The sequence below is a fragment of the Episyrphus balteatus genome, chromosome 1, assembly GCF_945859705.1.
Source record: "Episyrphus balteatus chromosome 1, idEpiBalt1.1, whole genome shotgun sequence".
NCBI lineage: Eukaryota > Metazoa > Arthropoda > Insecta > Diptera > Syrphidae > Episyrphus > Episyrphus balteatus.
Window position 1 is genome coordinate 55,159,328 of NC_079134.1, and position 17,020 is coordinate 55,176,347.

The window sequence follows — 17,020 nt, forward strand, 5'->3', positions numbered from 1 at the left end:
GACCAAGCACTTGCACCAAAACAACAGGGGCCCTATTTTGTAAAACGATTATCGTTGAAACTACTTCGTTCTTGTTCAAATGCAATTAGGTACTACGATAATCGTTTGATTTCAACGATACTCGTTAATGCTTTCGACTGTCATTTACCTATCGTTTGACCTTCGTTCTCGTTTGTCTTGCTTAGAGAAAAAAAAAATATACAAAACTTCGAAGCCAATTTTATTTCCACTGATTGCAATGAACATACAAAATATAAACATACTAAAATATTAAAACAAAGAAGCAAATTTCTTCTTATTTTATTGATGCAGCACAACAAAAAAAAAAAAAAACCATAAAATAAACACTTGATCTCAATCTTCATGGCCAATTGGCAGTGGCAGAGATAAAGTTCTCGGAAAGATGATTTTCTTTTTTAAATTCATAAATCTACTTATTTTTTGACAGCTTTTGTACGGTAAGGTTGGTACGCTTGAAAAAAAAACATGGATTCATTATCGTTGTACTAAATCGCTCTATATCGTGACTATCGTTGTCGTAGGTATCGTTGTTTTGACTTTCGTTTCGTAATACGAAATAGGGCCCCAGGTGTTTTTGTTCCTTCGGGCATTTTCGTAGTAGATGTTGCAAGTTTTCATCTTCGGTGGTCCTTTACCATCCCATCGCACTTCTTGGATGACTGTGGTGTTAGCTTTATACCTGATCCTTTATGCAAATCCGTTGTTCATTGTCCCATTCTCGTTTGTTTAGGTCATCAACATTTGGATCTTCCATATCCAAAGCTTGTAGTAGTAAAAGATTAAAAAAATTTTAAACAAAAAATATTTATTTATTAATATCATGGAACCTCTTTGGTTGTTAAAAACATAACAAACAGTCGGTATATAAACTTTCCTAACTAACTCATTTGACTACAATTCAAACAAAAAATAGTAGAGACCATCGATTCAAATAAAACGACATGATATTTTTTTATCTTAGGAAACTTTGCAGGTTTCGTCATGGATATCACTATTATTCTCGCCCTGTGGTGATAACGCTCCTCCTTGAAGAACTTTGTTGACAGCAGCTCTAGCTAAATAGCCGGTTGTTTCTGCATAAACCAATGCATAAAAAGGAGATATATCTTTGGTTTCCAGTTTTTTGTTATCTAATTGAATTTTATTATCCTAAAAAAAAAAACGAAATAAATACTAGAAAAAAAAAGAAACAGCAGACACACAAAAGCATATTTCCTACCTTACAATACATAAGAAACGCTTCTATTAGAATTTCATCCAAGTCAAGAGCCTGTTGGAATCTCAATTCTGGATTTCTACTCAAGATAGTAGCGATTATGCAAATCAACTCAACTGTCAATTGACGCCGCTCTGGTTGCTTAATGCAAATAAGTGTCTCTTCGACGAGTAAAGAAAACGTTAATTCACCTCGACTCATATTGGTAAGAGTAGGAACAGCGGGTAGTAAATGATTTTCAGTTTTAATACCCTGGGGAGTTCTTTGTAAAATATCCCAAACTTTGTTATAAAAATGTTTTGGCACCCGACAGAGTGACCCTTCAAGTTGACGGCGCTCCAATGTTGTCAATCTAAAATGTTAAAGTATTTCATATCTTAAAAATATATATTTTTTTAAAGAAAAAGCCATACTTCTCCTCAGCAGCCCACTCACTAACAGTAAGTACTTTTTGAAGCAAAATACGAACTTGGAAAGGCGATAAATTATCCAAATCGCACGTTTTTTGCCCAGAGATCCGAAGATAAATACGAATAGCTTCAAGAACCCAACCAACTCTTATCTTAGAGGAGAAAAGGTATGAGCATTTCGAAATATCATAAGTTATGAATTTTCACCTTAAGAATTCCTCTGAACATGTTAGGATTTGTGGCAATTAATCGCCCACAATATAAAACAACTTCTTGTTGCAAAACAGCTTGTATAACATTGTATGGTTGTACGCTAGTGTACATTACATTTTGTATTTCTGCTGGTGTCATAGGCTTGTCAAAGACAGTTTCCTTTTGACCAATTACCCCAACAGTTAATTCCTTGCCGTTCACCAATACAGTTGTTATGAAAGGACTTATAGAATCAACAATATGATGCAACAGAGAACTGCAGTATCTTACGGCTCTCCAATAGCGCAAGGACCCTGCTCGATGGTAAAGTTGTGTAAACGCTTGGTTGACACTTAACCCATTGACTTCAAAGTGTGGTCCTTCACGATTCAAAAGATAACCCCAAAGCTGACATAGTGCATAAATAGAATCAGTTTTTCGGAGTGCATCTATAATTTCGCTGGTTGGCTTGGTCAGGTATTCCTTTTGAGAAACAATAAAAAGAACAAATATCACCAAACTATCAAAATCATGCGAAGAAAAATGTTTGGGTGTTGGAAAAGAGCTATGGTAGCAAATAATGTCTTCTAAATAAAAATAGCTTTACTCTTACCTCACACGACATTTTTTCTTCCACATAGCTAAGTGCCTTAGGAACATCTGTTAAGCTCTGATAACCAATATACTCATGATTAATTTGAGCAAAGGCATTTTCATTGTCAGACAAATCACTCTGGTTCATAAAATCCAAATGTTCTTAAAAATAAATAAATAAATGCAAATTAAAATAAATAAGTTGAAAAAAACTAAGAATCATACCTATGCAGGAACTGCTGATTAAATTTTGCAATCGACCAATGCGAACTTTCATTCCATCACAGTATCCTTTTTTCAACATAGCGAGTAAATCGAGCATTTCTTTAAATTGAGGATCACGCATGTGTTCTTCACGAATCAACAAACATACAGTTGGGCGACCTGATAAACGCCAGTATTTACCAACGAATTGAAGTTCAGTTTTGATGTCATCAATAAGCAATGCCATATCTCGATACAAGTAAAAATCTGACACCTCAAATATAAGAGGGTAGCAAAGGACACTCATCCCACATATCCGGTATACTTTACTGGTACCTAATGAACCAACTGGACGTGGTGGACGACCTGTTAATCCAACTTTGTTGTTTACTCCGAGATGTTGGTAGACTTTAATTAACTCGGTTGATGACCAAATTTGAACTGGCTCGACCTAATTGTTTGTATTTTATTTTTTAGTTTGTTAGGTTTTTCATTTTACAAAATGTACACCTACGAGCAAAAGTATGGCTAAACCCCTTTTGCATTTTAGAAGAACAATTGCCATGTTAACAGCACTTCTGCTGAAATATTTTTGTTCTCATTTCATAGTTTAAACCTTAAACTTAAAACTAAGGTCAAAAAACATAACTGCTACGTCGTTATTACAGGAATACCACAATTAACATATTAAATTTGACACACTGCGCGGGGAACTTCCTATTTCCATAGGGGAAATTTTATTTCCATTAAGGACTGGTAAGCACCTAACCCGGACTTAAACCCTTTGGAGAACGGAATGGAATAATTAGACAATTACTCAACAAACTCATCTTGTCAAATGAATTAAAAAACTGTAATAGGGGCATTCATGAAAAATGGTAACTTTTTATAATTAGGAAAAAGAGCAATAGATGGGATTTATTGCAATGAAAAACTTCTTTAGAGGTAACTTTATTTGATAAACTGAGACTCGTGGACGCTTTATTACATAGAAGGGATAATCTTAAATGATTTCTAAGTGTTCAAATCTATCTTAAAACTGTTACGGCACTTAAAATCTATTTCAAACAAAAAAAAAAAACATGCAAAAATTTCATCTACGTTACAATGGAAAGCTCTAATAAGAGCTAAAACAACGTTTGATTTAGTCTGAATCGGAATTTCACTCAGTTTTTGTGATATTTTTCATCTTTTACGATTGCCTCCAAACTACCTACATAATTGTTATAATTTTAAGCTTGATATGAATCTAAACGCTGAAAATAAAGCTTTTTAATGATGCAATAAACTTAAATGCATCTCAACTGCATGGAGAGCAATATTTCTATGTTAACATAACGCAATAGAAGGATTTCATACTTTTGCTCGAAGTATATAAAAAAAAGCTCACTTCATGAGGTGTTTGAGTTTGAATGCCATAGGTTCCCATCATGGCTTGTAACCGCATTGATTCTGCAATAAGTACTATTTGGACAACTAAATCGGTTGCTGTTCCCTAAAAGAATAAAAGCTGTTAATATAATAATCTTTATAACTAAAGCAAAACAAATTAAACAAAAGCAAATCCCATCCAAATTGCAAGTTTGAAGAAACAACGCAGAAAACGTAGATTGAAAATCAATGAAACAAAAATCATGCAAGTTTTTTCACAAAAAAAAAAAAAAAATAATAATTTTTTTTAATTAAAAAAAAAAAATCTTAGAAATAAACTTACAACACTTACTACAGTATCTTCCATACTGTTTTTAAGACAGAAATCTATTCTTTAATAGTTTTAATAAATTAATATGCTTAAAAAAAGGAGAATGTTGAATAGGTGTTTGGACCTGACCAATTCTGACTGTTTTGGAATAAGACTTTTTTTTTGAATATTTTTACTTTACTAGAATTTATTCGTAGCACTTCTAGGAATTCCTTGACATAGTACCTACTATATATCAAATTATAAAGAAATACATGGGAATTTAAAGTTTTTATCAACCTTAAATTAAATCTTCCCTTGCAAGTAGTCTTTAAACTGGAGAAAAATTGAAATTGAAAGTACTCGAAACCAAATCTAGATCGCATGAAAATTCAAGAAGAAGCTCCGTTGAACCACAAAGAAAATAAATAAGCTGAATTATTTTAAGTATCATATGAGCTAAAAACGAGATTAGCAGTTTCTTCATAGAAGTTTTTTCTTTTAACAACTTCACTGTCCCTATACAAACTGGTAAAAAAAACGTATCTACGTTCAAAATTTTGTATCAGAAACACATGCATTTCTGTACGTCCCATGAATGACATTTGATACATAAAAGTTTTCTGTATAGTATTTTCAGCGTCCATGAATCATATATGATCACAGTTATGAAAAGTACTCAACGTCCCTATAAATATTGATTTAAAATTGTATCTAGGCCCAAGCTTTTTTTGTGGTAGAAAGTATTGCGATTGGCTCAGATTTGAAGCAAAATGTTTATTTTTTTACCGTTAATAATTTAGTTTTTTTATAAAAAAAAAGTTTCCCTTTATATAGGATTCATGGAAGTAGTAAGTTTTCATATTATATGAACAGATGAACACGTCCTATGAATCAAATATGATTTTTGACAAAAAATCAAAACAGATGTTTGTTATAGTTTCAGTGTTTCACTGCTCATCATATTTTCTTCTGGTTTGACACGTGACAGTGATTTGTTAAATAACGTTAGTTGGTGAGGTTGGTGAGGATGCCAAAAGTAACCTATAATAACGTAGGCATTGTGATTCCTTAAGATAGGGGGGTAACCTATCATACCCGCACCTTGGAGGCAAGACGGGGCAAAACACCTTTTTTTATTTTAATTTTTATCTCTTAAATGTTTTATCAAAAGTTCCTAACGACACCAAATATTAAAATAATAATAATTGAGCTAATATTTTACAATTTTTTTTCTATGGTATATGAAACGTCAGTACAAAATTTCGTCTGCCTAACACTTATTTTCATAGAGTAATTGTTCATATTCTGGCACTTGCTCTTTAAGTAAAAGATTTCATAAAGAGTCCAATAACTTTTTAAATGATTGTTGAGACATTTTGGTATTAATTTTATTCGATCGAGCGTTAAAAAATACCTCCAAATCATTTATCATATTATGTATTAAAAATATTTTATTACCTATACTAAGATATGCAACTAAGCGAGTGCAACACAGAAAAAGTCTTGTATAAACTCCTCCGGATAGAATACAAAGTGGCCCAATATCTCAAACTAGATAACTCTTATATTGAATTCTACCAACGATGTAAATTTCATGCTTTTATCACAAAGTGCACGATTTTGTTGATAATCCGCCCCTATATTGTTGACGTTTAAAGCTTAAGTATCCCATCTTGCCATCATATCCCCTACCTATATTAAAATTATTTCTCTTAGTCAATTTTTTAATCAAATATGTACTATATTAAGAACATAAGTTCATGAATAACATATGATTGCAAATGTGATTCATAGGACGTGGTATTGATGTTTTTTTTCTAAACAAAAACACAAGAACGTGGAGACGAATTTCTTTAATTTATATGGGGATGTAGAATAATATTTGTTTAGTAATAATGTTGAATCTTATATGATTCATGAACGTAGGAAACACGGGAAAAATTACAATCCATGAATCACGTATGATTCTTTGGAGAGTAAAGTAGTTAAAAACATCTTTTTTTTAAGCAAAAATCATTTGCAATCTTTCTTGAAAATGGAGAAATAAATTATCAAATACCGTCATTTTGTTTATTTTCCAAAAAAATCTTTGAAGTCTGACTATTTAATTTTTTTTTGTTACAAGGAATTTTTTAATATTTCTTTTTTGTTTGATTAAAATTCGTTATTTTACTTTTAATTTAAAGAACACTGTGTACACTGTAAAACTATCTGAAATTGAAAAAAAAACTCCTAATCCGGATGGATTTTGATTACTTACACAAATAAGTAACAAATTTTAGTTTACAACTTGAGCGTGTTTATTTGTAATATAAGTTTTACTCAATGAATTTAATTGTTATAATTTAAGGAAATTCTTTTTATATCAAAATTATGTTAGTAACAAACATAATCAAAACAAGAATTCAAACAACAGAAAAAAAAACTGAAAAGGGCAAGTCATGTATGTATTTATTTCTGGATACTTACAATGCCGGGTTTGGCCTGTCAAATAAAAAAAAACTAAAAAATTACTAACTTTATTTTTGATTAATGGTTTTAAGATATGTTTTGTTAGTTTTATTTTATGTCAGCATGTTCAACTTGCATTTGCTTACAACAAGAAATATCATTTGAAAGCAGAAAAAAATATTCAAGTAGATAATTTTATATACATACCTAAATACACTTTTTTAATTTTATATGTTAAGGTAGAGTGAAAACCTATTTATTTATATATTGGCTAAGGACTACTTGGAAAAAAGGTGTCATACTTGTTCACAAACAATTACTTAAAATATTATTGTTTCAAGTCTGAAAGTTACATTTCTATTTCTTGAGTATTGAAAAAAAAAAAACAATTAAAAAGAAAAAGTATTGTATGTAGAACCTACAAGCATATGGCACACTTTGGTTGCTATTCCATTGCAAATACACAAATTTAATGTCCGTACATGCTAGTACCTGGTATTAAGTCTCTTGTATAAATGTTTTGCATTAAATCTGGGCACGTATTGTGTGATTGTTCCCAACACAAGAGTTTATCGAAGCACACTCTCTACTATTATTATAACGAGATGTCCCGACGATTCATAATTAAACAATTTTTTTTCTTAATCATTGATGAAAAGTTTATTTGAGTTCGACAAAACAGGGATCTGCAGAGCAAAAACAAAAAAAAAAAAATAAGCAAAATATGTATATGTATATATGTATGTTCTCTGAATAAATCTGTTAATTTTTTATAATGTTTTTCTCTGAAGAACTCAAGGTGTAATATCGTTCGTTCTATGTTCAACTTTGATTTTTTCTTACCATTTTGAAAGCAATAATAACAGGTCAATTTTTCAGAATAAAAAACCAGTGTCATCCCATACACTTTTTTCCAGGGAAATTGAATTTTATTAAAACTTCTTAACTTAATTAATTATTTCTTATTATTAGGCAATGTTTTAGTGAAAGAAGTGTAAAAAACAAAATTATGAGCGGAGGAAGCAAAATACTTTTACAAAGTCGGGATATTTCGAAATTTCACAAAAACAGCATTAAATCAAAAACTGTAAGGATTTGGGATGAACAAGTTACCAAATTCTGAAAGTCCTAAGGTTGGCTTATTATCATATTTCGTTTGATCCATTACTTATTGGACACCCTGTATACATCAAACAATACTTCAAAAGTATTGTAGGCTTCAGCCCCTGTTTCAGAGCTCAACTACGTCAGCGACCTTAAAAATCAATAGCTGATTCCGATTGAAAATCGGGTTATATAAATAGTGCAAATGTTTAAAAAAGTATATACTTTATGAATACAACAAAAAATTTCGAATTTGGCCCAAATTCTAAAATTACCTATTCCAGTAAGCCTGATTTTAAGTTTGGTATGTGACATCCTTATCCGTTGTTGATAGTGAATAAATAATGAAAAACCGATTAGCTTAAGCCCCTTGCACATGAGAGCGACAAACGAATGAGCGAACAAATGAAATTTAATGTATTTCTAAAGTAACTGTTTTAACAAAAACTTTATTTAATAGTTGCAAGCTAAAAAATGTTTATTTTTTCAAAAAAAATTATATTTTTATTTCTTAAATAAGTAAAATAGGAGAAAACCATTTGTTCGTACGAACAAATTTTATTCGTAACGACCAATCTGTTTTTTCATATTTTTCTTATTTAAGAAAATAAAATGTAATTTTTTTTTGCAAAAAATTAACATTTGTTAACCAGTGCCGATGCCTTCAAAAACATTAAAAAGTACAAAAAAAATCATAGTAGAATGAAACCCATTGGAAAAGGAGGTAAATATGATGAAAATTAAAGGAAAAATAAATTACGGGCGAGCCGAATTCGGGAAGTGGGTGGGTTGAGTTTTTAATGGTAAAAAATGGTATATCTCGATTTCCGGCAAAACTACAAATCCTATAGAAAAAAGTTGTATGGCAAGTTCAAAAAGTCGGTGGGCATTTCGTTCGTTAAAATGTCTATTTTCTGATGGTGTAAAAAAAATTTACATTAGTATACTATAGAACATGTTCTCGTAATATTCAAAAAATGAAAAAAGCTTGAACTCGGGCTATTTATTCAAATTTACACTTTAATTACTCAAAAAACGTAAGATTTCATGTAACATTGATTAATCTTACGTTTTTTGAGTAATTAAAGTGTAACATTGATTAATCTTACGTTTTTTGAGTAATTAAAGTGTAAATTTGAATAAATAGGCCAAAATTGTAAACAAAGATAAAAAATTTTTTTCGAATTTAAGCTTTTTTCATTTTTTGAATATTACTAGAACATGTTCTATAGTATACTAATGTAAAATTTTTTGTACACCATCAGAAAATAGACATTTTAACGAACGAAATGCCCACCGACTTTTTGAAAAAAGCTGATATTTTGACACGTGAATTTTCGATTGAAAATTAGGGTGTTTTTTTGGTATTAAGTCAAAATAAGGTGAACAAATTAATATTTTATATCAAATAAGTTACAGTGTATTTGGGACATAATAAGGTTAATTTTCACCAAATTTCGTAGAAAAATTTTTGTTTTTGAAAAAGATAAAAATAAAAAACCAAAAACTCGGTTTTTTGAATTTTTCACATAAATTTTGAGGTTATGTGAAAAAATTGTTGATACAAAAGTTGTAGATCTTTTTACCTACAACCTACAACTTTGCCATACAACTTTTTTCTATAGGATTTGTAGTTTTGCCGGAAATTGAGATATACCATTTTTTACCATTAAAAACTCAACCCATCCACTTCCAGGGGGCGCGCCCGCCCGTAATTTATTTTTCCTTTAATTTTCATCATATTCACCTCCTTTTCCAATGGGTTTCATTCTACTATGACTTTTTTTGGTTTCAAAAATTATCGACCCTGGTCTATTGTTAGCTTGCTACGGTTTAATAAAGTTTTTGTTAAAAAAAATTACTTTAGAAATACATTAAATTTCATTTGTTCGTTCATTCGTTGGTCGCTCTCATGTGCAAGGGGCTTTAGTTTTCGGCTTACTCAATAATTGATTTTGTATGTCACACTGCGTCTACGTGAACCATAATTTTTATTTCAATCGATGGGAAGGGTCAGCCAAAATAAAGCTTAAGAACCATGACATCTACTACGGCAAGTGCTTTAGTCGACACGGGCCGTTAGTGGCAGTGTCAGCTCGAAAAAACCTACGAGCAAATCCCTAGTCATGGGGTCATTGAAGAATGTCATTTCAAACAAAATGAAACAAATAGTACTCCTACAGAGATTCACTTTTGTCCTGTTCCACTGCAAACGAAAAACTTTTTCTTGCTTGTTTCAATCAGGAAAAAGAAGAGGAAGGTAGTGTGTGTATCTTTGCAAACTGACATGATTTTCCTGATCGCTATAAACCAGCATCAACAAAAATCATTCAATTATATACTGGGGCCCTATTTTGTAAAACGATTATCGTTAAAACTACTTCGTTTTCGTTGAAATGCGACTACGTATTACGATAATCGTTTAACTTCAACGATACTCGTTAATCTTTACGACTGCCATTTACCTATCGTTTAACTTTCGTTTACGTTTAGCTGTCATAATATTATTGCGTTTGGTGGTAGAATTCATGTGAGCCTCAAAAAAATATTTTTTTTGGTTTAGTTTGGCCAAACGACTTTCTCGTTTTAGACAATCGCTCTTTGTCGTGACTATCGTTTACTTCAGTATCGCTGACTTGCCGATCGTTTCGTATTACGTAATAGACCCCCTGTGTCTTTTTTGCCAATTCCGCGAGAGTGAGTTTTTATGTGTACACGAATAAAAGTGTACACTGCCTAGTTCCAATTTCTGCAACGCTAAAAATTAATTTTTTTGACAGAAACTTTGTACACAAGCTAATAAATTTATTCACCACATTTCAAAGCGTACAGAAATTGAAAAAAAAAAAAAAAATAAAATGCTATTAAAACCAGTGTTTTATTAGCTGTGTGTTATTATTCCCGTGATCCTGATCAGATGCTTATTTTTATTCGCTTTACAGCAAAAGCAGGATCTCGCTTTGTTATTGTAACGCTTTCAAATGCAATGATCTGACCTGGATTGCAGGAATGATAAGACACTGCTATTATTGTAACAAAAAGTAGCGCAACATTTTAAACGATTAAGTAAATTGCTAAAGCAATTTGGTAAGTTACTACGCCAAAAAGCGGACTGATTTTTATCGTAGTTCTTAGTAACTTACTAAATGGCTTTAGCAATTTACTAGATTGTTTCAACTTTGCGCTATTGGTTTTAAATAGCAATAAATTGAGTCTAAGAGCTTGTTTCATTACATCTGATTTTCATTAAAATAAAATAGTTCGAATTTATTTTCATTTTGTTTGGGAATAAAGTACAACGTTTTTAACTTTTAAGAATTATATTCTGTTGTATTTCTGCTTTCAATTTATATTTATTTCTTGCTTCAAGCAACTTACATAATTTAATAATGATAGAGATGTATATTTACTACACATAAATGCGTGTTTTGTGTTCTATGTTACTGGTGTTTTTATACTTTTAATTCAAGTAAAAAAATGCATACAATTGAAAATACAACACAATATGCATTGTGTTTATTATAAAATAATATGTCAGTATGAGGCTTTAAAAGAAGAAGAAGCCTTTATGCAAACAATACAAATGGAAACTATATTTTCAACTACATTCAAATAACTAGTGATATTGGTAATTGCTGCACATAAACTAAAATGCAAAATGTGCCGGTGCGTACAATTGGATATAATATTATTTATTACAAAATATATCAAAAGAAGTAGAGAGTGAAAAAAAAAATAAAAAAGATTGAAGTTTAGAAGTTTATAACTTACATTATGGCCATCATCAGCTTTTCCCTGGTGAAGGTGTAGAGGACGGAGAGAAGAGGATAAGAGGATGACAAAATTTTGAAATCGAATTTTGAATAATTGAATTAAAATAGCCAATTATTAAAGAAGTATCTAATTAACAATTTTTATGTCGATTCTTAAGGATTTTTGTTTTTTGTATGTAATGGGTTGAGTATGATTATACATCAATTGAACTTTAATGCAATAATTTTACCTGAAAAGCTGAGTAACGTCCACCTCGGCGCGGTCTATTATAACTTGGCAAATAACGACGAATAGGATCCAGTTCATTAATATGTAATAGGCCTCCTGTGAGGAGCTGAGCAATGATGAATAAAGATTGTCCCCAAAGAAATAAAGACTGAGATGGAGCTCGAAGATATGAGCCTTCACCATCTGGCGCATAAAACATAGTGACAAAAGGATCACCATGTTCGTCTGTGTGCATGCAACGTCTTAAATCATTTTGATATTCTTCAATTTGTTCTGGATTATTTTTAAAAACTCCATCGATGATCATAACAATAAAGAAAAGTGGCCACTCGCATTCGTATCCTTCGAAATCTTTTATTTCTCCATTGTGATAATACCTTAAATTATAAAATAAATTAAATTCATTTATTTACTTTATTTTTATACCTTCTCGTTTTGTCCTCAATTTTGCTTAAATATCCATCACGACTAAATCGTTTGAATCCTTTTTTACAACGTAATCTTTTAATTACATTTAATTTTGTTTGATCTACGAGACTTTCTTCATGTGATCCAAATGCGGGAAAAGACAGTGTCAGAAGAAGTGAAGCATCTACTCCCTGAAAGTAATAACTGATGTAAGTGAACTCCTTTTGAAAATAAAATGTATTCCGGTGCCCAGGGATTAGAAATTATTTAAAAAAAAAAAACAATAGTCTACAAATTTTAAGTCTTTTCAATTACATCTGCTGTCGCCGGGCAATGTACTTTTTTATTATGAAAAATGTTGTTTCTGGAAAAGTTAAGTACATTTTTAAACCCAACCAAAATAATCGTTCGAAACATTTTGAATAGTTACATCTATGAACACACTATACTTGTTAGAATATAAACGGAATAAAATAAAACATTTGTATTGTAAATTTTATTTCAATTTAAAATTTGTTGATATTAATTTTTGAAGTTAAACATATTTGATGCGTTTGGTTTGGTTAGGACATCTCCAGGGGTGTAGTTACATTAGGTAACAATACAATTATTAAAACACAATTATGACCGATGGAAATGTTCACTAGGCAATGTGTTAGTGAAAGAATTTTAAAAAACAAAAATCAATTATGGCCGGAGGAAGCAAAATACTGTTGCAACGTAGGGATTTTCCCAAATTTAGCAAAAACTGCAATTAATCGAAAACTTTAAGGATTTGGAATGAACAAGTTACTAAATTCTGAGAGCCCTTAAGTTGGCCTTTTGTTTGATCCATTACTTTTGGGACACCCTGTATATATTTATATATGTATGTACCAATTGTTTTTGAAATAAACGATTTCAAAGTCAAAATTTGGGATGCACATTGAATACTTTTTCCACAAAGAAATTGATCGACAAAGTAAACTCCCTCAATTTTATCAAGCACTGAAAATCATTTTGTTCCTATGCCTTCTAATTTTTGACAAAATTTAAAAATAGAAAAACCACTTTCTTTATCTTACTCACTCGTTTATTTAAAAAACAGTTGATTAAAATAACTTGATTTTCAAATTAATTTTATATGTTTAATTCCAGCTTTTATAAAAAGTATCATTCATATTTGTAGGTAAGTGTTGCCGTTGTTTTTTAATATTTTTTTTAAATTTAAGTATTTTTTTTTTAAATTGCCCTTCCCGCCAAAACGAGGGGAGATATACCCCCTCTAATAGTCAACAATGATTGATTTTACCCCTCTAAAAAACATCATTATCAATTCTTGTTTCTTAATTCATCGTACTTACCCCTCAAATGTTTCTGTTTTACTTGAGTTAAACTAATAATGCGAATAAAAAAGATAGTTTAAAATGGCCATACTTCGGTTAATTTTCAATGAAAAAATATAGTGAACACAGCATTTTGAAGGAAATTTAATCTTATTTTTTTCTTTAGAGCAATGTTTATGCCTTTCTCAACTCACAAAATCGAGATCCGAGTGGGATGATTCGACTTGTCGGATTATCACCCCGTTCAACCTAACCTAAACTTGTAATGCGCGGGGGCTCTTAAAACAATTGGATGAAGAGAATAAAATCACTGAGAAACACTTATCCGCACCTTTGAGAGAAATTTCATATTTGAATAAATCAAAAATGAATATAGCAAAAATAAACACATTTGTTTCTATACTCCAGTGAAAACATCGGAGAAAAGGGCACTACCTGTTTTTATTTCATGGACCGATAGATTAATTTTTTTAAACAAATACAAAATATTTTGCACACGATATGCATTAAATTGCAAAAGAAGTTGCATTTTTTCTGTACGAGCATATAGTTGCTTTAAAACAAAAAAATGCATTTTTTTGTATAGCTCCACTAATAAGAGTAGTTAGATGGTGCAAATTTGGTTTTAAGCTTTTTTAATAAGCCCTTATCAATCCATGAAATAAAAACAGATAGTGTTGCTGCAAGCAAAGTCTAATGGCGGTTTGATTGGAGTTCTAGACAAGAAACACCTTTTTTTTTTACTCCAATTCAAAACTGCAAAAAATTCTTCAGTTTCGAAAAAAAGAGCTTTTCAAATTTTAAAAATTTTAAATGGATTTAATCCATTATTAATCTTGATGAAAAGCTTAGAAAAAATCTTTAAAAAAAAAAATACTAATTTAAAAGGAAACATTTAAAATTAACACATCGTAACCATATTTAATCACGGAATTAAGACTTGTTTAACCAGCCATTATGAAATTAAAAGTATTACCTTTGAACTGGATTCCCTCGGTAGCATAGTTTCAAATATACTTCTATTTCGATTGTGTGCGTCAATATCAACGTAAACGACACTCCAAGAAGCACCTTTCTCTCCAAAGAGATTACATCCATTTATTGCTTCAAGAGCAGATTTCGCCATACCTTAAATAAACATTAAATTATTTTTAAATTATAATAATTTGATATTTTAGAGACTCCCTACCAATAGAGGAGGCGTGAATTTCCGGGGTGGCATTGTTGTATTTCGAGCCACGTTCCCACATTCCAAAGTCTGGTGTGCGATATGCTCTTTCAACGTAGTAAACAAGGTTTTGAATGAAAGCTACTTCGTCCTTTGTAAACGAATCTATATTAATTTGGCAATTTTAGTAAGAATGAATAAACCAACTTGTGTGTAAATAATTTGCAGGCCAGAAGTGATCATTTGAACCAAGAAAATAAGATAAAGCGAAACTACATCAATTTGAAGATGGTTGTACAAGTCATCTGAGTATATTTCTTCTCCAGTGTGAAGATGGAATTTACTATGCAAAGCATGCTGATTTGATTGTCTTTGTTTAAAGAGCTCGACTCTGTGGGACTGTTTTACCCAACATTGAAGAATTCCTCTCATGCACTTAACTGTGGACTGTCCCAGCTCATATGATTTACCACGATCATCATCAATGCGTCTATATGCTTGATATAGACTCCAAACGGCTGCGGCGCAATAGATACTATCTCTGACACTTCCGACTTCTTGGTCAGTGCTCATAACCGGAAAGAGTCCGGTGATGGGGCTTTGAAAGCGCAAAAGTTGGCGCTTAACTGAATTTAAACTGATGTATTTTATTTTTAATGATTAGAGAATATATCGTTTACCTATGCCATAATAAATATCCAATTGTTTCACCGTATCTTCATAGTTGTTAGTTTTAAGGAACTGATCTAGATTCATGTCTTCGAGACTGTTTTGACGACCATGGCCAGAAGCGCTGCTTGGCCCACCGCCACCTTCCCTACAATCAATTAAAATACTTTGCATTTGAACGGCTATTAACAGTTAGCATTTTCAGAATGATTTTGTTTATATATTTATATTAATATTTAATACACTTACGGTTTATAGGTTTCTTTCATTATTATATTTTTTCCTAATTTTCTTTAAACTAAATACAAATAACCTTGCTTATCGTATTAAAAGTCAAATATGACAGTTCAGCTAAGTTCAATGAGCATGAATGGGTGCGTCCATAATCAAACTATACTAAGACTGGAAACTGAGCTGTCAAATCACTTTTGCCCATGGTATAAAGGCCCCAGCCCATAGAATCCGTTGCGTCCGTTCCGTCGAAGTTTTTGACTGACAGCTCGATAAAATACACACGTTCTTATGGGAAGCGACCCATAAGCGACGGATCGGACGGAGACGGACGGTTTCGACGGAAGAAGTTGCCCAACTTTCTACTTTTTCATCCGTCGTATGGTTTGACATTGGTTGTCAACAATAGATCTGTTCATTTTTCTGTTTGAGAGTGCACACCGGGGAATTTCAGAACTAAATGAACTGCGTTCTTTTCTTCTCCGATTTTATGAGTTGTGAAATTTCAGTATTCATTAGTGAATTAATTGTAATAAAAGTAACATTTAATGATGTATCTTATAAATTGTATCAATTAAATACTCAAATTCTGTTGTAGAGTTCAATTTTACTATGCCAAAGTCATATCTACAAATAATAATCTGTTATTAAAAATTGTTTTTAACTGAAGAGCAAGTACCTACATGAAATCTAGTCGCGCATTTTATTTTATTAAAAAAAAGAACAACAATAATAGTTAAAAATTTCTTGCATCAGAACTTCCTTAGTGCACATTCAGCGATAAAATATCGAACACACCTCGGAATTTGAAGTGAGCTGTCAAAAAGCAATCCGTCGTACGACGTATTCTATGGGTCACCCCTTTCTGTCCCAAACTTCAACTTCAACGGATGGATTGACGGAACGGACGCAACGGATCCTATGGGCTGGGGCCTTAAGAAGACAAGGTATGATCATTAGAGCCGCCATCTTACAAAATGGGGTAATAAGGTTTTGACGTTTGGCATTTGGCAAAGTCAAAAGCAACAACAATTTCCAAGACAAATTTGTTTACAACAACAATTTCAATGGGCTGGGCTGTCAAAACCTTAAGTAGCCATAAGTTTTGACAGTTCTCAATACTGAGTTTTTTCTAATAATAGGTCTGTTTGGGTACTGCCTAAAACAGAAATATTTCAACTTTTTTCAACTTTTTTAACCCAATTCCTGTTTGGGTACTCTGAAATTGAGCATTTTTTCACAAAAAAGATGGCCGCGAGAGAGAAAAAAATTTCCCCTTCTTGAGAATTTCTGCCCAAAAAATTTCATCGAACAAAAATCTGAAATCTGTCAAAAGGTAGT

The 17,020-nt window shown here is 31.4% G+C and overlaps 1 protein-coding gene across 5 annotated transcripts; it reads right to left on the reverse strand.

The window, feature by feature from the left end:
- Positions 1-809: 809 nt before the first annotated feature.
- Positions 810-16,230, reverse strand: LOC129915841 (probable phosphorylase b kinase regulatory subunit beta). Of its 5 annotated transcripts, none has more exons than XM_055995547.1 (16): positions 15,698-16,230; positions 15,460-15,596; positions 14,987-15,405; positions 14,801-14,930; positions 14,588-14,739; positions 12,305-12,477; positions 11,880-12,255; positions 11,648-11,671; positions 6,791-6,805; positions 4,028-4,132; positions 2,659-3,088; positions 2,453-2,595; positions 1,855-2,322; positions 1,651-1,799; positions 1,241-1,589; positions 810-1,170 (listed from the first exon to the last, which is right to left on the reverse strand). In XM_055995547.1, the coding sequence occupies exons 1-16, from the start codon at positions 15,715-15,717 to the stop codon at positions 979-981; spliced, it is 3,282 nt and encodes a 1,093-aa protein (XP_055851522.1). In that variant the 5' UTR covers positions 15,718-16,230; the 3' UTR covers positions 810-978. The 5 variants fall into 5 exon arrangements, with proteins under 5 accessions (XP_055851522.1, XP_055851510.1, XP_055851531.1 ...); XM_055995535.1 differs by having other exon boundaries at positions 15,460-15,614; XM_055995556.1 differs by lacking the exon at positions 11,648-11,671 and having other exon boundaries at positions 15,460-15,614.
- Positions 16,231-17,020: the final 790 nt, after the last annotated feature.

Excerpts from the sequence above, each read along its gene's own strand:
- LOC129915841 (XM_055995535.1), bottom strand. The coding sequence starts at position 15,717 with ATGAAAGAAACCTATAAACC. Across the intron at positions 14,931-14,986 it reads TGCAAATTATTTACACACAA|GACGAAGTAGCTTTCATTCA; the intron begins GTTGGTTTATTC and ends TCGTTTACAAAG. Across the intron at positions 2,323-2,452 it reads AAGAAAAAATGTCGTGTGAG|GAATACCTGACCAAGCCAAC; the intron begins GTAAGAGTAAAG and ends GTTTCTCAAAAG.